Here is a 20,687-nt window from a genome sequence, read left to right on the forward strand (position 1 = left end):
AAAACAAATGAAAGAATGAAATGGGCAAAGTTTTCCACAGCAAAATGTTAACTGAAGACAAGAGAGAAGACCTTAGCTCCTTGTGCACAGGAGAATCATGAATTACATACATATCATACTATCTTACACTAGGATCCCTCTGAGAGGAAGCTGAAACAGGCACAATTAAACTATTTAGAAGGTTATATAAGGATGAGGTGCATGGCACTTACCCTAATTAGCAATGACTAATTATTTCCATTGAATGTACATGGTTTTGCCCCAGGTAAACCTACAATTTATCTACACACAGGAATCAACCATCATTGTTATTGCTATGTAACTGCTCTCTTACAAGACAGAGGCAGGGTTGGTGAGCATATATTCCTACAGAGAAGTTTTTTTTTTCCATGATATGTGCAAGTACCCAGAAAGTTTATTGCCGTATTATGTAAAATGACTGAGTCTCAGGAGCAGCAAGTATGCTGTTGCTTAACTCTAGCAAAGACAAGATATTTCTCTCAAGCCTAGGCCTGCCTGCATAGATAGCATTAATCTTTCAGCCCAGTCCTAATGCTTGGCTAGCCTTCTGAAGGATGCCACTGTTTCTTGAGAAGGATTTCTGGGAACAGCAAAGGTGCTGCAGTGATTCCTCTCCTTTCTCCCAGGAGATGCAGCAGCACTCAGCATGTCAGGGCGAGAGTGGAAAGTTGCTTCTGTCCCTGCTCACAACTCCTAACACCAGATCCTCTGAGCCTGGCCCAAGTGTCTTCCTAGACAAGGTTAAGACCAGCAGTTACAGCAGACCCACAGATGGCCATTTTCAAAGAATCAGCTTCCAGCAGTTCCAGGCAGATCAGCGTGGGTAATGCATCCATCAGTCACACCCAGTCCTTTGGAAATCTGCCTTGGATGCTAGGTGCCAGAAATAGAGACTCAGATAATATATGTTGCTTCTGTTGAAGGCAATGGAAAATGAGGGTGAATTGCCACACATAGGTATCACCTGCATGTCAGCCAGGAAAAACACAGGAGGAGAAAGCAGTTTGTTACTTGGCTGCACATTGCTGTTGTTGAAAATGGCTGTGTCCCCAGAATACGGTGATATGCAAGGCCAAACTAGAAATTTTGAGTAGTTTTGCAAAAGGAGAGCTATCCAGGGGAATTGCACAGAAGAGAGCTTGGAGTTCCTGGATGCTTTCAGCTAGGTGGTGGCTGGGACAGGGAGACTCTTTCTCTTGGAACCAGGGGAGTTATAAAAAGGACTGACAAACATGCTTCTCCTATTGGCCTGATGATGGTCTATAGGGAAGGAATTAAGGAATAATTTCATTATCTCTCTCTCTGATCTCTCTGACTCTGCTCAGTTATGCAATGTGTCTTGGTTCCTCCTTTTCCAACTTTTCTCCTTCTAGGAGCAGTTTCATTCCTTATCATTTACTTATTTCTGTTGCTGCTTGGTCATCAGACTATCATTGTCATCTGATTATTATATCCTGGCTTTGCATGTTATATTTGAGGGCTTTCCAGGGCAAAGGATTTCTGACTGTAAAAACAAATTTCAGTGAGATAAATATGTACATTGCATCAGAAGTCATTATGCAGCCATTTCTTGTTTCCCTATAAAGATGTATCATTCAAGGTATGTCTACAAAAGTTCATCTAAATTGACTTCTTGACATATGTAACACCATTAAAATCTGGAGATTGGTGTCATTGCAAAACTGGTATAAGTAGAATAAAAATAACCCCTTTCGGTAAAAATTTTATCTTTTTCTGTAGAGGGCATCCCAAATTACTTTCCATGTCATAAAAGTACGTGGGTGCCTCACAGCCTGTGACTTGATGTAGTTTTGAAGGGCATTTATTGAACTGCCAAATCTTATTTCCCATCAGGGTCTCCAGTTCCTTCATTTTTGAGAAGCAGTTGTGAAGGCCTATCAGCATCACCTGGGACTTGGTGTTATTAAAAAAAAATGCAAATTGCCAGCAGAGGGTGAGCTTGTGGGGCTGAGTGGTGAAGGGACACTTTCCCTTGTTCACTGTGTCTCCATTTGTCCCAGTACACGGAGCAGCTCTGGGGAACAGACCTGGCCTTCAGCCTGCAGACACATTCTTATACTTTCAGAACAGTTTCAGACACATGCCACCATATGATTCTTCCAAACAAGTGCTAAGCATGTGTTTGGAGTTAGCCCAGGCCAAGGGCCATTTGCAATAAGTAGGTGGGATGACTTGCAGGGTCAGGATTAAGCAATGTGGATATGACCTGTGATGAGCCAGCTGACCTCATGGTTAGAGAACAGATCTTGGAGCTCTTTATTTACCAGTATAGATGTAAACTCTGGAGATAGGATTAATCTCACTGTTTGTTTTTTCCCCTTCCAGGTATTCATATCCTGTCCCTTCTGAACATACACATTCTATTTACAAGAAATACAAGACTAAATCTATAATGCAATGCCGGTAGAAGCTTTTGGATATCTAGCCAACTATAACATTTCCCAGCACTGCTTTCATATAGAATGTTTGTGTAGAGTTTGTTACATTAATGGGCAGCCCAAGGAAGCCAACACAATGTGGGTGAATGCCATCAGCTGTGAATGTCCTAAAGGAGAGTACGGAGTAAGACTTGACCTGCAAAGGAAGTGCCTAGGCCTGGTCTAAAGTGACTGACTGTCCCAGTGTGTAATTTGCAGCTATACCTTCCTTCCACTGGAAACCCTACAATGTCAGAAGGTGTTAGCGTTCAAAAACACAATCACAGAGCGATTATATGCGGTGCTTTTTATTAAGAGCTCTGGGAATCGGGGTATATTCAACCCAAATCTGACTCCGACCATACATCCGAAATGATCGTGTTTTATACTCTATCGTTACATAGCTTTCATGTTAATTATTAAACTTATATTGTTCTATTGTATACATAAATTTAGCCCCTCTCTGAATTTCCAACATAGTTTCTCACTATTCTTTTTATGGTTATATAATAATTACATTTTAATTACTAAACAATCATCTCATCTAACAATTATATAATTTATCATACTGCTTACGCAGGTGCAGTTGATCTGGGAAAGCACAAAGCCTAACATTTTAGATTCTATCTTTAACTTTTTCCAGGGTTCCACTATCAAAGGCAGCCTGTAGTTTGCAGAGATTTCATTTGGATTTATCCACTCAAATTTTATTTACTTTCACTCTTCCAACTAATACTCTCAGCTGGATATTGCCTTGCCTTTCAAAGATGGCACTCATCACTAAAAGGCTGATTTATCAAATATTTCACAATTCACTAATAGGTATATCTCACTGGTTATTTTCTATGGAAGGACGAAGCAAAAAGAATGTTTCTAAGAATGACTGCACTCTTTCCTGATTTCTGTGGAAAAAGAAATTTGTTAATAACTGTTGGGATATAATTTTAATCACACAATGGGCAATAATTTAATAAAATGCAATTCAAAACAATAATATCAGCCAGTGACCTGTCATTTTTCAGTTGGGTTTACAATTTTTCCCATGAAGAGGATGCTCTGAGTATAGTGATCAACAATCAACAGCAAGAATGGATGATTGAATCTCACAATGGGAGGAAGAGAATGAGGAAGAAAATCTATGCTGCTGGCTGCTGCAGCCTCTGTGCCATTCTCACGGATCTTCAGCATGGCCTTGTGAGTAGCCTACAATAAAATACAGCAAGAATTAATGTATGTGGAAGATGTGGTGTGAAATTATTCAAATTGACCCAAAGGTAATTTAACTGCTGCCTTTCACAAAAATTGCTGATAAGGCAGGAACCAGGAAGAAGGGCACTACAGCCTGTTGTGTGGTTTTAACCATTTTGTCTCAATAAGCAAATATTTACACATTCAGTGTTCCTCACCACAAGTGCATCAACACAGACCTTAGCAACTGCACACTTTGTGGAATTAATTGAAAGTAAAATAACCAAGCAAACTCCCAGGGAATGTCAGTTTCAAAGGGAAAGGAAAAAGGAATCCAGAACTGCTCTGTAAGTATTCCTAACAGCACTTGCGCACAGTTTAGCCAGGAATTCAACACTGCTACCAATTTTTTTGTTATTGTTGGGCATTTAAAATTTTTTTTTACTAGCCCCAAAATGCTAGAAAATTTTAAATTATGTTTTCTGAATGACTGTAAAAATGCTAGTTTTTATCTTCCCAATGTTTTCAGGGAATGGGATGTTTTCCTCGAGTCTGGTCCATTTTATGTTTTTAGCACTCAACAGAGTCTTCAATAGTAACAGCAATTTCTAAATCCTTTAAAATTGTAGAATGCATGTTAGAGAAAGTCCACTTTTTCTGTCAGTGTGCTGATGCAAGACATGCACAACTCCTAGTTACCCACAGGCACCACTTCTACATGCAGAAGATATGTTGTGTTTAGTTTCCTGGTTAATTGCCAAACCCATCCCTCCATCTACCCTCCAGTTTTGCTTGCCACAAGAAAATATCCCTATCTCCAGATCTTGGAGAAGTCTGAGGGAGTTTAAAGGGACTTTATCAGCTAAATGTTCTATTTCAGAGTATCAGCCAGCCCTAGCAATAAGTACAATTTCACAGGTGAACTTAGGGTAAGGCAATTGGGTGTTAAGGAAACCATGGATGGTTGTTTCTGCTGATAAACTTACTTTTGAAACCTTCACATCTGGGTTTCCTGTGATTCCAGATAGATCAGCCCGATTTGAAAACACATCAGTTACACCCAGATTCATTAAGATCCTCTTTAAGTCATAAGTGCCTGAAATGGAAAGTTTTGGAATATGCAGTTCCATCCTCCTGTCAATCCAAAAGCAAAGTATGGTAGTTATTGCAATCAGAATATGCCTTGCAGTGAAGATTCATAACTTGAAGGTGGTTCTTCTGTGCTACAATGATAGTCTTTTCAGCTAAGAAACATGGCAGGAAAAAGAAGATAAGAAGATGTTGGTCTGGAGGATAGAAAAGTATGGAAGGAGAAAGATATCAGATCATACTTCTTTTATGATTCTGCAACACAGTCTCTTTGTGAGACACTAAAAAGTAGTGCACCCAGCATTTTTGGGACAAAGTTTCTTTTTCTAACCTTGAAAGTTCTGCTTTTGGAATTCACACCCCATTCTCTCTGAAGGATCTGACTGCTATGTTGCAGTATTACCACTCAGTATTTTGTCTGAGACAAGGGAAATGGTGATACTTAGCATCAGCTAAAAAAAATGTATGGGGAAAAAAGAATTAAATTTTCCACCTCAGAGATCTCTCATCACAAAGTAATCCTGATTCTAATTTTTTGCTGAAAATATCAAATAATTTGGTCTGATCCTTCGTACCTCTTCTGTTGTTTAAACCTCCCTTCAAAAATACAAGATAGAAACTGTAAAACCTGACCATAGCATTTAGACTTCAGGTTCTGACTACCTCAAATCATCAAATCAAAATTCTATATTTACCGTCGTTGAAGAGATCTTTCCCAGTTAGAAACAGTGTTTTTTGTCAGGGCATGTTCCAACTGTTTCAATTTTCCTTTATTGGGCAGGATAAAGAATGCTGTAACATCTCCCTTGTAAGGAATCTGCACCACCTTGCAGGACAGCTTCCTGTCAGAGTATGCTTTATAAAATCCATCTCGAGCCATCATCTCCACTTTAACTGAGGTCTTTGCATTCACATAGAAAAAGTCCTTGTGAGTCCCCTTAATATTGAAGGGATTTTCCCAGTAAGCTTAAAAACAAAAGAGAAAGAATGGAGTTGAATACTTATTTCAATGAGGATATATTAATATTGTCCTGACTAATGTACAATAAATAAAACCATATCTGAATATTTACACTTGGAGATAAAAAAATACTCAAAGTTTATTAAATATCTTATTATTTATAACAACTAAATACCACAGGTTAAATTTTGTATGGGCTTGTACACAATCTTTCTAAGTCAGATAAATTAAGTAACTTCATCATGTAACCTTATGTTTTATTTGAAGCAAATGAAAACTGACCAGAATCCAGGGATTTACTGTTTTCAGAATTATGCTTGTAAAGCAAGTTTCACAGCAGATGTCTAACTTTTAAAAGTTAGCATGTTATGCTCTTCACATGGTTTTTTATGTGTTTTTCATCTTGTAGCACTAAGGAAAAGCTCACATGCTAGAGAAACAAACTTTTGGACCTGAACATGACTGTAGTATGGTAAATGGAATAGTGCCTCAAGGTCTTTAGTCTTCAAAATGCTTTGCTCTGTATGTTTATTCAACTGAATTTTCTATGATATTTTACTGTGTAATAAAACAGGTCATTCACTAAACAAATAGACTGGGATTATACCTTGCATTCTGTAAGTATGGTTTTTTGGCTTTTTTTTTTTTTTTTAGATGTTGAATTGAAATAGCCTAATTTAAAAAATAAATAATAGAATGTAAACTCCACAATATTCTGGTTACTTTATAAGTTTAAGCCTTCTCCCTTGCCCTCCAGGAAAGAAATTTACTCTGGTATGGTGCTCAGACTAGGAAACCTGAGATTAGGTCACCCAAATTTATAAAGTATATAAAATAAAATATTTTTGTATTTTGCTAAAACTTCATAATTTCCAAATAATCCGTTCTGGGTGGGAAATTCCATGTATGTCCTGCATGCTGCTACAAATGAACACCCAAGAAGAAGTTAATAATTTCCAAAGCAATACATTCAAATACTTCTTGGGATGTGTGTAATATGATGACAAGGTGTAGAACATTTGGATTCCAACTCCAGAGGTACCTACCCATGTAATAGTCATGGACTGTAAGTAAATTAAAGTTTTAGGCAATTTTTGTTAAGCATCATCTTCAGATTTTAGTTTTCTCCTTCACACATACAATGTGAAAACATTTTGATTTTTAAAATACTAAGTAGATGAAGTCTGCCAGAATAATTTAGCAATACATGAATCTGTTGTGCTCTGGCAATTCCCTGAACCTGAATATTGCAAGTAAATGAACTTTTATGCTTAGAAGTCTAAATATGTGCTAGAAAAATTTAGATGCGGAAGAGGTATCAGAGTGGAAAACTTTCAATTTTTTTCATAATAGTCTCATTTGAACACATTCACTTAAAAATTATTCAGAAATAACTTGGTGTACTTGTTTTACTTCAGGTGAAACAGCACAAAACAGATGCATTAAATAGCATCTGTGTAACTTACCTTTGAAATAAATGTAGTTAACAATTACCATCAGAGTGTTTGGATCAAGGTCCTCAAGTATTTGGTTTATATTCCCACAGGTTTTATTCTTTACATAATCATTGATCTCTTTTTTAGCTTGAGTGGAATTCTGGAAGCTGCTGGAGACAGCTTTTCCTCTGTACAGTGTTTTGATGTCCCTCAGAAAGGTTTTCATTGGCTTGAGGCGTTTGTCCATGAACAGGGCGCTGCCCATGCTCAGCTGCACCTGGCTGCCGGGGCGGCTCAGCAGGCGGAGGAGCTGACCAAAGCCGTGGTGGATCTCCTCCTTCTGCATGCTGGTGAGGTTAAAGGCCAGTGCCTCCAGCAGCTGAGCCTGGCTGCTGCCTCGGGAGCCCAGGGCCACAAGGGCAAGGGCAGCAGAGATGCTGACTGGGGAAAAGAAAATGTTCTTGTCAGGCTCTTGAGAGGTTGCTTGCCTGTAAAACCGGAAGGCAAAGTCTGTGTTGCTTGGGATTATTCTTTGGCAGGACTCAAGAGGATCTGCATCAAGAGAATACAGCTCCTGGGGGTCAGTTGCCTCAGGCTGGTCAGTGTGGTGATCAGTCTGGGTCAGACTGTGGGCACTGAGGTGAAGCATGGCCACCAGCAAGCACAGGGGGAGCATGGCCTTCGTCATTCTTCACAGATACTGCGTGGACAAAGAACAAAAGGTCTTGGATGCTGGAGGTTGGCTGTATCAACACCTCATCTTTTATTTCTGTCTGCTGCTGCTGCCTTCAAGTGGAAATCACTGTTATGTCCTGACCTCCTCTTTTGCTATGGAAGCGTTTTTTAAATCCTTGTGCTTTTGAGTTTACCTGTAATTCCTATTCATTGCTGCCTATCTCAGCTCTACTTTACTCTAGCTACAAAAGTTCCTTGTTAGTGGGAAAAAAACATGTGAGTATTGAAGAAAAATAAGAGTCCAAGGGAGAGAAGAAGTGAAAAGGTGCCCTTTTTTTTTTATGACAATGCAACACATTAGAAGCCTTCTGATTAATTATTTTGTGCTTATTTCCTAAGACCTCCAAGGACTATTATGCTATTAGGGTTTGAATGAGTTTTATGTTAAAAAAAAGCAGTGCTACAGTGCTATATCAAAGGAAAACAATATGAGATTGCAAAATTCAGAATTGCTATTTTCTCTCATTCCTGAGTCATTTTTACCATACAAAGTGGCTAATCATAAGAGCTGGTAAAATTTTTCTGCTTCAATACCTGATTAAATTAGAATATGTTTGTCTATTTTAAATGACCACTCATGTGTCACCTGTCTTTCAGACGGGTTCCTTCTTGTGTGTATCCCACATCTGGTCATAGGGAATGTGAGACCGTAAGTGTGGACTTGGCCTCTCCTGTCTTTCCAAGCTTCACATCAGCAGGAAAGTATCCTTTTGTAAGTTAAATATGCCTAAGGCCAGAGTAGTGCTCAGCAGCAAGACTGGATCAGGGCATCTTGGACATTTGTAGTGACTGTGATCACTTTTTGTCTTTGTTTGTTTACTGCTTTCTCTTTTACCAGTTCAACCAAGAACATGCTGGGTTGATTTGTGGTGCCTAAGATGGTTAACCTGTCAGATAACAAGTAAAAGCTATTCCCACTAAAAATATGCTACCAGTGACTAGAAAAGCTCCAAATAGCCTTCACCTAATGTCCTGCTTGTAACAGATCAGCTTCAGGTAGAAGATCACAAGCTACCTGCTTACCCCCTAGTCAATGGTAAAGGCACTCAAAAGACATGGGTTCAGCAGAACAGGGGAGAGGTTTACTGGGATTCTCTCCACCCTGGGACAGCACTCTGACCACCAAGGTTTGGGTGAAAAGGAGCCAGCTTTGCTCTGTGTGATCTGGGTAAGTTGGAATTTACAGAGGACATTGGCATAGCAAAATCAGTTTGTGAATTCTGAGTCATCTTACTGTGAGCAAGACACTTATTCACTTCAGTTTTGGTTATCTGATTGTAAGCTTTAGGGGAAATTAGTAATGATAAATAAAATTGACAGTTGAGAAGTCAAAATACTTCTGTTATTGAAGCATACTTTTTTCTAGATGTTTTTGAGCTATTTGGGATAAATATTCAGAGCAGTTATACTTTGTGGAGCTGCTATAATGAATCCCCAGAATTTGCTATTCAGTATTTCTTAAGTTCAGCTGTCATTTGAGTACTTAGAAACTAGATTTCACCCTTGAAAGCAGATGTGCTTTATGACTCACTGAGCTAAATACCATACAGCTGGGTCAGAGTCATTAAGATAAAGTTAGCTGGGTACTTACTTTACATTCAGAGGACTCGTGCTCTCAATGGGCTGTGCTGTTTCTTGCTGCTTTACTAGTACCGCTGTTTTCCTCTGTTAAACATTACATGGCTTCAGATACATATTTCCTGGAAGCACAAAGCTGAATGCTGATGAGGCCGGTGTTCCCTGACCTTGTGTGCATGTGTCCACATCCCTTCACTCCAAACAGAGCAAAGACCACTGGGCCCAGGCCGGTCAGTAGAGTACAGTGTTACATCCCAAAGGGTATGCAACTCCTAAGCAAATATTTATTGGAAATGATATTTTGGTGTCAAGAGCACAGCACTCTGCCCTGTGTGCTGAGATGAATATAACCATTTATCTTTGCCCAGCATGAAGCAATGAGTCCTCTTGGCCTTGTAAATAAAGAGGGCACCTCATTCAGTCTTGTAATGGTCTCCTCACAATCATATGATTCTTTCTGGAGCTCTGTTAAGGACCTCCTAGCCCATCAAGATCTGAAAAGTACTTAATGTAGGTTTCAGCACTTGAAAAAGCTGTATAAAATATGTACCATCACTCCAAGTGCCCAAAGACAATACTGAACAAATGCAACTGCTGTAATGTATATGAGCAGCAACCTAGTCTCAAATACATCACACAATAGCAAATGATGGAAGAGAGTAATCCAGAAATATTAACCAGTAATAAATCAAGGCAGTATCAAACTGTGAGTCTCACCCTTCTTATAAAGATGTATTTCCCAGGAATCTTCCAAAGGAGGGTGAAGATAAGTGCTGTGAAGCAGGTTCACCACCATTCACCAGTGGAGGTGCTGTTCAGATGCATGGTTTGATCAGCCAGCCAGGAGAATGCCTGCTTAGTCCCTCTATGCCTCTGCTACACTTTGCAGGACTTGTTCAGCAAGGAGCAGCACAATCCCCTTGATACTGTAGAACCAAGGAGCTGTGTATGTAAAGCTGTGTAAGCACGGCAGTTCCCAGCTGTGCTGCTTGCAGAGGTTGTTCTGTACCTGCTGGGATCCATGGCCTTGGTCATGCAGATAAGGTCCCTGCATGGTATTTACAGACTCAACACTTCAACCCTTTTTTTTTCATTTTCCTTTTTTTTTAATTTTTTTTTTTTTATTTCAGAATATAGCTTAATTCTGCAGGTTTGCCTTAGATACAGCCAAAGTTTGCTGTTAAGTATTTCAATTTTTGAATTTGTATTTTTTCTTATTAGAGTACCTCTTACTGCTGTCCCTTGGAGCACTTGTGTCAGGTGGGGCTTGATGGAATAGCCTGTTTTCTTTTTTTTGTCAGCCAAACACAAACACTCTGCAATTAAATTGAATGAATGTATTAGCCAGAATTCCTGATGGTTCAAGTGCAACCTTTCAGGGAAAACAAGAGAAGAGCTCATGGTGCTCCAAGAAAGGCTGTTGGTGGTTATGGACACTTCCTTAGTCATAGTGTTAAATATGTGTGTTAAATATTTACAGTTCTGTTAAACATTGCATGGACTAAAAAACCTCCAACTGTCTGAGGCCACAGATAAATGCTGATGTAGCCACGCAGAGAAGGTAGAAGTCAGTGCTCGCTGGGCCAGCTGGCTTCAATGTTTGTTGTCCCCAAACATGCATAATAGCCATCTGCTAACTCTGAAGAGGAGAGGTCCATGGCCAGGAGCAGCTGAACTACCAGATACACATCCCCAGCTTGTTGTCAGCTAGTGACACAAGGGCTAAGGCATCTCCTGAAGTGGGTTATGGCCTGCACTGGGGCTTTAGATTTTTGATCATGCAGCTTGGTCACCTGCTTCAACATGGCACTAAGAAAAGCAGATCAGAAGAGCTAATTAACACATAGCTTGTTTTTTTCCCCACAAATGAACTCGGCAGCAGTTCAGAAACTGTCCTACATTCAGAGGCTTTCTTTGAGCCTTGGTTTGGTCACAACAGAAGAAGAACCCTGGGCAGTGGACTCCACTGTGCAGCTGCAGGGCCAACCGAAGCAGAAGGTAGCAGGAGAGAGAAGAGACAGTGCTGTAGAGAATGATATTGCAAGCATTGGGGCTAATTCTGGATTCACTCTATGACCCTGAGGTGAACAAAAACATGCTTCAGTACAATGAGAAAACTGTGTCAGAGACACAAACACAAACGTTTTGCTGTTCAGACATTTATCTGTATTGTTGTATATGTTGACATTCATCCCTCTTGTTGAAAGTCAGCACAGATTGATTTTTGAAACTCTTTAAAAATCTGCTTCTCTTTGTTTCAGGTATCCTTGTTGTCATGATGTGGTGGCTTGAAAAAGAGGTTCATCATTCTACTGGGAAGGTCAGAAGAGGTTCTCCAAGCCAGCAGCTGTTGCACCCCCAGGGCCTGCTTCTGGAGACAGTAATGCATAAAGCATGCCTACCCTGTTGCTTTGTTTTACACCTTAGTTCCTTAAAAATTTGACTCTATTCCTATTATTTTATTCAAAATACTTCTTTTAAAAAATACCTAGCTCCTTTCATCAGCAAATACTCAGCATGCCTTGCCTGCAGCCCCAGCCATGCCCTGCTGAATGTAAGGCAGACCATCACTCTATAGAAATATTTTCTCAGGCTCTTAGAAAACTCTCCTGTAATTCTGGGCACTCTGAAGGAAAAGTAATGGCACTGTCTCAAAGCAGCAAAATGTCAGCCTTGGCTGAGGAAGGACCTGGACAAAGTATTTGCAGAGCAGTCACAGCCACCCCACTCCAGATCCATAACATCCACCTGACAGAATACACATCTGGTGTAGATGTGAAACCCTCTCTGTTGGCTGTCCCAAGGCTGTCTTCATGTCCTGTCCACTAAGACAGTACTTGCAATACCAAAATTCACCATTGCTTACCCTGGCACCAGATTCCAGCTGAGAGGATGTGGTGCCTGAGGGGTGGTGGCTCTGGGGCAGTAGTCAGTGTTAGCTTGAAGAGCTTACCTAAAGTATGGCTTGAAGGCATACATGGCTGCAGTCAGAGTTTCCCATTAATTGCTATTCTTGCAACAGGACTGAAAGGTCTGCCCAGCCCTGGCCTTCCAGTCAGCAGGGAAGGAAGAGGGATGCATAGAAGGTAAGATGCACTGTTTTGTCATGGTTCACAGAACAACCTTTCCTGCATTTGTTTGTGCCCAAAAATATTTTTCTTAGCTCTGTTATCCCATTTGACAGAACCCATGTGCTCATTTATACTGTAGATGGAGATTAATGTCAGGAACTTTTTGCTTTAATGAGTCTTTATTAATTTGCATAATTTGAGAGGTAAACATATCGATTTCAAATTATGATAATACAAGCTACAGATGATGAATGGTTTTGTAAAATTGTCCAGGAGGAGCATAGATCTATGATTCACATGTCAGTCAAAAATAATATAGCAGGAGTTCAGTTTCTGTCTGACATTAACATCATTATTTCAGGATAATGAACTTTGTATTTAATAATTTTAAATGTATTCAAGATTTTCTCTTAGTTCATTAAACTCTTGAAAGTTTCCCTTCTATGTATTGCATTTCTTGAATCTGAGAAGAGCCAGAATTTATGTATCAAATACACAGTTTTCTGTGTTGTGTGGAAAATATACTTCTTAAATATGGAAACAGATTTCTTAGATCCATGTTTATGGACTAAACAGAAAATGTTCTAATAATAAGTCTGTACTTCATGGATACATTTGGCAGATGCTTGAAATAAATGTTAAGGTGTTTGTTATATGCTGGTCAAGTCATGTTTTTATCCAAGAGCCATGTTGTTACTAAAAGAGTGCAATTTTAAAGCTCCAACTTTTAAAGCTCTAGTTGTGCTAGTGGAAAGTTTGCCCATGAAAGTGTTACTGGTCCTAAGTAGTTATGTATTTTTTTAGGAGTAATGATTAGCTTACAAGAGACTTTAGAAACAGTGTAAGACATGCAAACACAGGCTCTGGATGGACTGAAATGTCTCTCAGTGATCTGCTTCATTTTTCTTGTTAGCACACTTGAGAAAGAAACATAATTTTGCTCTTAGTTCTAATACAAACACAGGTCGTGTGCAAAGTCATTCTGATCTGATGTATTATGTTTATCCTTTCAAGAGAGACAGCCGTGTTGATTTTTGTTATTGATACTAAAGAAAACTCTCCCCTCATGTTTTCACTTGGCTTGGGCTGCTAGCACTGCTGAATTTCTGTAAGCAGTTACACAGTGGCTGTTCAATGAGCCATGCCTAACAAAGTAATAAGGTTTAATTAGCCCAACTTAATCTGACAGTGTGCTGCTGGCACGCTATCTGTTTCTACAGCTGCTAGTGATGCATGTATGCATATGAAATAAAGATCACTCCTTAAAATTCTTCTTTGCTTCTAGTGTTGTGTAATAGAATTTGAAGTTGTCTTCTCCTACGTTCTCTGCTTCCCTCTGTACAATACAAAAACAGATCTCAGTTAAGCAAATTGACGTTTTCTTCAGTTTGAATTTGATAGAGGCTATTTTCAAGCTACACTTTTCATATTCTTGTTGTTTAACCACAGCAAAATTTGGATCACACAAGAAAGCAATATCTGTGTAGCCAAGCCCCTAATCCTTAATATCACCAACATGTAAAATTTTTTTAGTGTGCAAAAGCTCTAAGTACAGCACACAGGCCGCTTAAGGCAGCACTAGGTCTGCACAGAGATAATAACGGATTAGAGTTTACAGCATCTTCCTTTATACTTTAAAAACATGATCTATACTTTATTTTTCCCCAATGATGTTGATATTCATCATGCCTTACATGGATTTACAAACTCAAAGCTCTGAGCCAAGGTTTCATCAGTGAATTTTTGCTACAGACAGTTTAACCTACAGCTGTGATCAATAACAACTGCTGAGTAGTGGGAAGACAAGATTCAGCAGCCCTGGCTAGTGCAGCCTCAGTGTGCTTCCCAGTAAAATTCAGGAGGTCTTTGTGAACATCCTGCAAAGAAAGTGGGCAAATTTCATAGGAACAGAGGTTGGACAGTAAAAGTGTAAATGGAGCTTGCTCATGGAGTGGCTCCCTGGAATGATTTCATCCGAGGAATCCCAGCTGAGGGACTGGAAACAGACCTACCTTGTGGAGAGCAGGGAACTGGAAGTGACAGAAAGAGGCTGAAGTGAAAAAGTAAGGGAGAAGTTCTGTGTTTCTCTGACAAAACACATGTATGCACTTAGTAATAAAATCTCATTCAACTTCTGTCCTGCTGTGTTGTCCAATGGTTTCTTGCAGCAAACTTATAATCAATATAGCAGAGAAACATTAAAACTCAGGGATGATAATCAGGCATTAAAACATATTTCTAAAACTAGATCTCTATATCAAGTATTTTACTTTTCAGGAAAATATCATCAGCAACCATCCCAGTGTGTTTTCCCCACAGGTTTTGTGCCTGTGTAGCAGAATCTTAGAATCAAAATCTAGGATGGAAGAGACCTCCGGGGGCCATCTAGTCCAGCCCTTTTCACAAAACATCAGATTTCTCAGGTACATCTCTCCAAGCACAGGAGCACATTTTGCAACTTCTCTGGACCATGTCTTCCAGGCTCAACCACTGCATGGTAAAAACGTGTTCGTTATTAGAATTGTTTACATTCAAACAGTTCTCTTCTCTGATCTTCAGTGTTTTCCAGCTCCAGCATCCTATATCCAGCATCCTATATTGTCATGATCCAGGGACTTCTGAGCTGTCATTTACAGAGAAGCCATGACATTTTCTCAGCTGAACTTTGCTTAGCATTAATTGAGAGAAAGCTTCCATGGATCTTCTGCTCTTCCATTTATCTCAGGGGGGGTTCTTGGTGAAGCATAATCCACACGGATGCTTTATCCTCCTCCCCCCCCCCCCCCCAGGTGGGCCTCACAAAAAAAGACTCAAAGGAGAAAATTAAATGTTCTTGTCACCTGCTATTGCCTAGATTTGCTTGAAAAGCCAAAATTTCTGGTGCTTGCCTTCAGTAGAGTCAGGTTGTGACTACACTGTTTTCCAGGAGATGTAGGTAATTTACAGCTCTTGAGAGGCACTATTCAGTGATCAGTTAGTTTATGGGATTGAAACCCTATCACACACAGTGAAATTTTTATTTGCTGGCTGTCATTTACAAGATAATTAGGAAGGGAATTAATGTCTGAGTGAGAAAGCATAATGAAAATTTCCTACCTCTGCACAGCAAGCCATCAATATTTTTTACAGAGGTTAATTTTATCCTAGTTTGGACTATGAACTCAAAGACATTTTAATTAATGTCTTTGAAGTAGTTTCTAAAGAAAGATTGGAACACCCAAAAAATCCACAGAGTGCCAAAAATAATTCCTCATTTTTCCCACAGAAATGAGTTACAAGACTTAGAGTTCAGTGGCCCTTTCAGTGCTGCCAGGCTCCATGAATACTGAAGTATTTAGAGAGGCTATTTTCCCCTTAAACTTCTCTTGACATTTCATCATCTTCCCCAACCCAAATTCCATCTCCATCCAAGGCAGACATGGCACATCCAACTGGAGTGCCTTGGAAAGAAAATGGAGCTGGGCTTCTTGGGGGATCAAGGGAAGAACATTTTGAGAATCAATGTCAGTAAAAAAAATTAGATAAACATAGATTTTGCTTTTAAATATAGAAATAGAAGATATATCTGGCTGTTCTTACTGCCTCTGAACTACTTGCTCTTTTAATTTTGCTGTATTGAATTAAATTAAGATATGTATCTTTGGTGCCTTTATCTGCACAGCAGTACAAGTATAGAAAAAAAAAAGCCTTTTAGAGAAATAAGAATTAAACTGTGTGTTTACCCCACCAGTGGTTTTTGACTACTCTTTTTCTTAATTTCTTTCTAGTAAAGAAATGGAAGTATTTCTTTAAGGAACCCCCACGTTATACTGCCCAAAAACTGGCCAAAAAGTGAGTAATTTCAGATGGGAATAGGTCTGAGTTTCACTTATGATTCATAGCAGTGTATTGAATGAGTTGGAGCCTGAACTAAAGACTGGGTTTAACAAATAAAAAAGAGAAAGGGAGCCATCACCTCACTAAGCCTGGCAGGGAGCAGTCTTTGAGCAGATAAAGGTGTGGAAATTACTGGCAGTTAGAACAGATATAAATGTCTCAGGAAAGAAACTGCTGCAGTGCTCTGCAAATGCTACATGTCTTGGTGCAGGGAGAGCACCAAGTGACACTGGAGTGGAAACTTAACACAAGGGCAGAATGTTTATTCCCAGTGTTTCAAGTTTCAAAGCCTTAAAGGCTTTAAATGTGGCCAGCATGTAACATCCAGTCAAACTCTGATTTCCCAGCAAGGGAAAAGCAGCAGTGCAGCTCCACTTGCATGGGTCTGAGCCTGTGCCCTGTGACTAAACATCTAACTGATAGAGGTGAAAACTTTAGTGTTAAATCTTCTCTCCTACAATAATTTCCTTTTTTCTCTTTCCATTGGCACCACTTTCTGGCTTATTTATGCCAAAAACTTTAATATCTGCTAATTAATTTACAGTCAGGCCTTAGAAGAACTCGAAGTCTGCATTGCATGGTGCTCTGCCCGGGCAGAGGAGTTAATTAGGCCAAGAGTACTGTCAGGCTGCTCTTGCCTTTCTCCTTTCCTGTGTCATGGCAGCTGCAAGAGCCCCCTCAGCTTAAGCTCCTGCTTCTCACAGCAAAATGTGGCTGTCTTGGTAATTCCCCTCTTCCTCACATGTACTCCCCATGGACCTCTGCTGTTTATTTGGGAAAGAACAGGTCTCTTCAAGACATAACATGTTTCTCCACAGAACCTCCAAGAATATTTCTGTTTTCTCACCATTTCCCAAGATATTACAGTCCTTCCTTTGCAGAGGGGTGATGTACTTTAGCACTACTATCAAACCCACCCTTAGGAAGCTGAACTGTGAGTAACATGTAACATAAACTCTCATTTGAGTCCTATCTCATGTTCACACCTCTTGGAAGATGCCCCTTAGCCAAGATGTCCTCGCTGCCCTTTCTTTTATTGCTTGCCTTCACGCAATATAAAACAACTGAATGAGAATGTGAAAACAATCCTGGAGGCTGTAAAGAATCTTCTGAGGAAGATTACTTCCTTTTCATCTTTTTTTCAAGGCAGGCAGCTAGTGGTTTAGGTCCTTGAAAGGTATTGTGATAAAAGTCCAAGATGTGTTTTTCAGTTAACACAAGACACTTTTGGGTCCATTTAAACTGGAGAAATCTCACAAGCAATGTCAAAGTAAGCTGCTCTGAGGGAATGAGAGATTTGAAGAATGGGTTGGAAAGACAACAGCCTCAGCTAGAGCATGCTTTGCTTATAGAGCCATCCATTTCTAATCGATTTGTAAACCTATTTCTTTCCCAGCCCCTTTTCCCAGATGAAATAAGAAAAATGACCAAACCATGTTGTATTTGAAGAAGAGAAATACAACCCTTTTCAGGCCTTTGCAGGAGTCAAATAACCACAGATATTTTTTGTCTCCTGGCCAAATGACAGAGCACAAGTCAGGAATCTAATATATAGAACTATTGAGTTAATATTATGGCTTTCCATTAAGAAGGCTTGGAAATGTTTGAGTGAAATGCATTTTTTTATTTTGCTTTGGCTTTCACGTTTTGTAGTCTCCTAGTAGGCAGTGCTACAATTAAATCCACCCCATTCCAGAAGCCAGGTTGTCTAGCAGTGTTTCAGTCTCTCTAATACTTCAAGCCTATTAACTGTCTCTTGGAATTCATCTACATGCCAAGAAAGGTTATCAGCCTGTGCACACTTTGTGCAGGTACCTTTTCTCCAGGAGAAGCATCTGGGCATCCATTGCAAGCTGCCACCTGCACTGACATCTCCTTCCTTACCAGTCCCATCTGGGTGGAAGCTCCAGGATTCCCAGGGCTGTCTCAGTAGGCACTCTGGTTTTGGCTCTGAAGGAAGAGCCCACCTTTACAGCAGAGACCAAGAGCACGCAGCACTTACCTGAGCTGTGTGCCTCCCAGCATGCCCTGCCCACGCCAAGTGCTACACCACATCCAGTGTGACAATCCCAGAGTCATTTACATGGCCCTGGCAATGTCCCCTCCTCACCAGATCGGCTCACAGGTGTCACAGACATTTCTCCACAGAAATCCTTTCTTTCAGATTTCTGCGTCTTCGGGAGGCCAGAGGCCCCCGAAGAGAAGGTAAACAATTATTATCAGCTGCTGGGGAATGCAACAGGAACACCTTGATTGGCTCATTTTCTATGTTTATAATTAAGGGCCAATCACCAGTGCAAGCCAGGGGACTGAGTCCTTGGCCACAGCTTTGTTGTAGATTTTTTTTCTATCTCTTCCTAGCTAGCCTAGCTGCTCTGCAAAACCTCTCTCCTATATTCTATCAGTATAACTATAATGTATTATATCATATATTAATAAATCAAGCCTTCTGATTCAAGAAACAAGATTCACCGTCTCTCTCTCACCAGCTGCGCCCACTCAGGCGTGGTAATATCTGGTGACCCGATGTGTGAGAGCAGAAATTAATCTGATAAGACCAGAGGAGCAAATTGCTGCACTGGGTAAAAATCCTGTATGTGTAGCATTTGATGGTTGCTCTGAAGCGATCAGAAAGTGGATTCAAGCCAGGAGCTGAAGAACTGAAGATTTGGACAGAGTTCACAGCCAAGGCTGACCACAAAGAGAACCTTCTTCTGGAAAATGATCAGGAAAGATGATGGAAAAGAGCAGCAGACCTGTGGAGCTGGCCAGAGCAAGCTGGACTCTTTCAAAAGGTACTGTTCACTTTTCTATCCCTGATGAACCAGCCCTTCGTAGCTTGTGGCTTTTCGTATGGCAGACACATGCCTTGCCAGAAGAGATTCAATTCTCCCCTTCAGAGGAAAAAAAATAGCCCTCTGGAAACATTGGTGCAGGGAAGATGGTTTCCTTTTGTCAGAAACAGATATCTATGAATTCTTTCGATGGGCAAAGCTTTTTGGGTTCTTTGCTGATGTCTTATATGCTTTAGATGTTTTTGTCTGGGAGTGCATGGACTCCATTATCCAGCGCGTCTACATTGAGGGACGCGTGTTGCCTTCTATCTACCCAGCATTTATAAAGCTTTTCCCAGTCCTGAAACGCAGAGCAGCTTGTTTTCAATGGATTTCTGATTGTTATGGCCAAGCTCCGTTTCCACCACCCTTGGCAGAAGACCTGGTGGGTGATGACTTTGGGCTTCCCCCCCCCCCCTGCTTTGCGGCGGGGGGGGCTGAAACTTCGCGGCGTGAAGAAGTTTTTTTTACTCTTGCTCTGGAGCATGCTCAGATGGAGCCTTCTCCTCCCCCCCCTTCTCTCTCTCCGGGGGGATTGGAGCGGCCGCTCAAGCCAGTGCCGGCCTCTCAGACTCCGCCTCCTTCACACATGGGGGCGGCGCCGGTCTCTGAGGCTTCCTCCACGGCCCTGCTAGAGCTGTCACTCCAGGAGATCCCGTCTCCGCCTCTCCAGGAGGTCCCGCCCACGGTTTCACCGGCCTCCCCGCCCCGGCCAGAGCCTGCGTCGGAGAAGGCCGAAGAGACAGCACTTCCGGCGATTGACCTGTTGCTAAGCAACAGCGACGCTCCGCCGTCTCTCCCAGCTCCGCTGCTGCCTGTTTGCGCTGCGACGGAGACTGCGACTGCGCCTCCGCAGCGGACCCCGGAGTCAGCAGCAGAAAACGGCGTTGAGCCCGCGGGACCCTCGGAGCAGCCCGCGGTGGATCCTACGATCAACGCGGTTCCCTCCCCAGTTCCGGCTCCCTCCCCGCTGCTTCCACCGGACGTCCCAGCAGTCGCTCCGGCAGGGGGTCTCTCCTTCCGTGGAGCGGGGGCTGCCCGCCAGCTCACTGTTGTGGCAGTCCAGCTGCCTGTTTTTAAGATCAGCATTCTTGGCGGTTTGGGGGTGGTTTTTCGGGGATTGTCCCATGGAGGCCGCCGCCTCTCTTGTGCCCTAGTGGCATGGGGGGGCAGGTGCATCCAGAGAGTTCTGCCTCTGATCCCCAGCCCGGAGGGGATGGGGATGATGCCACGGGGTGGATGAGAGACAAACCCGATGCATTGCAGAGGGAGAGGGCACAGTTGGAGGAGACCATAGCTGGTTTGCTGTGGGAAACAAACATCTCCAGACCCCAGATGGGATTGCTGGGGAAGGCTTCTATTTCCCTGCTGCTGGCATGCCTCAGTGGTTTAGGGGAAAGGAAGCATCTCACTACCCGTGCTGCCATTGTGCTGGCAGCAGGGTTCAGGCCTGCGGGAAT

General features: G+C 41.4%; 1 protein-coding gene across 1 annotated transcript; it reads right to left on the reverse strand.

Annotated features, from left to right (window-relative positions):
• Positions 1 to 2,751: 2,751 nt before the first annotated feature.
• Positions 2,752 to 9,576, reverse strand: LOC132074479 (alpha-1-antitrypsin-like). The gene is made up of 5 exons (XM_059474318.1): positions 9,460 to 9,576; positions 7,164 to 7,833; positions 5,432 to 5,702; positions 4,634 to 4,781; positions 2,752 to 3,662 (listed from the first exon to the last, which is right to left on the reverse strand). Exons 2-5 carry the CDS (start codon positions 7,819 to 7,821, stop codon positions 3,471 to 3,473), a joined length of 1,269 nt encoding a protein of 422 aa, XP_059330301.1. The 5' UTR covers positions 7,822 to 7,833; positions 9,460 to 9,576; the 3' UTR covers positions 2,752 to 3,470.
• Between the last annotated feature and the right edge of the window lie 11,111 nt (positions 9,577 to 20,687).

The sequence above is a fragment of the Ammospiza nelsoni genome, chromosome 6, assembly GCF_027579445.1.
Source record: "Ammospiza nelsoni isolate bAmmNel1 chromosome 6, bAmmNel1.pri, whole genome shotgun sequence".
NCBI classification, from domain to species: Eukaryota; Metazoa; Chordata; class Aves; order Passeriformes; family Passerellidae; genus Ammospiza; species Ammospiza nelsoni.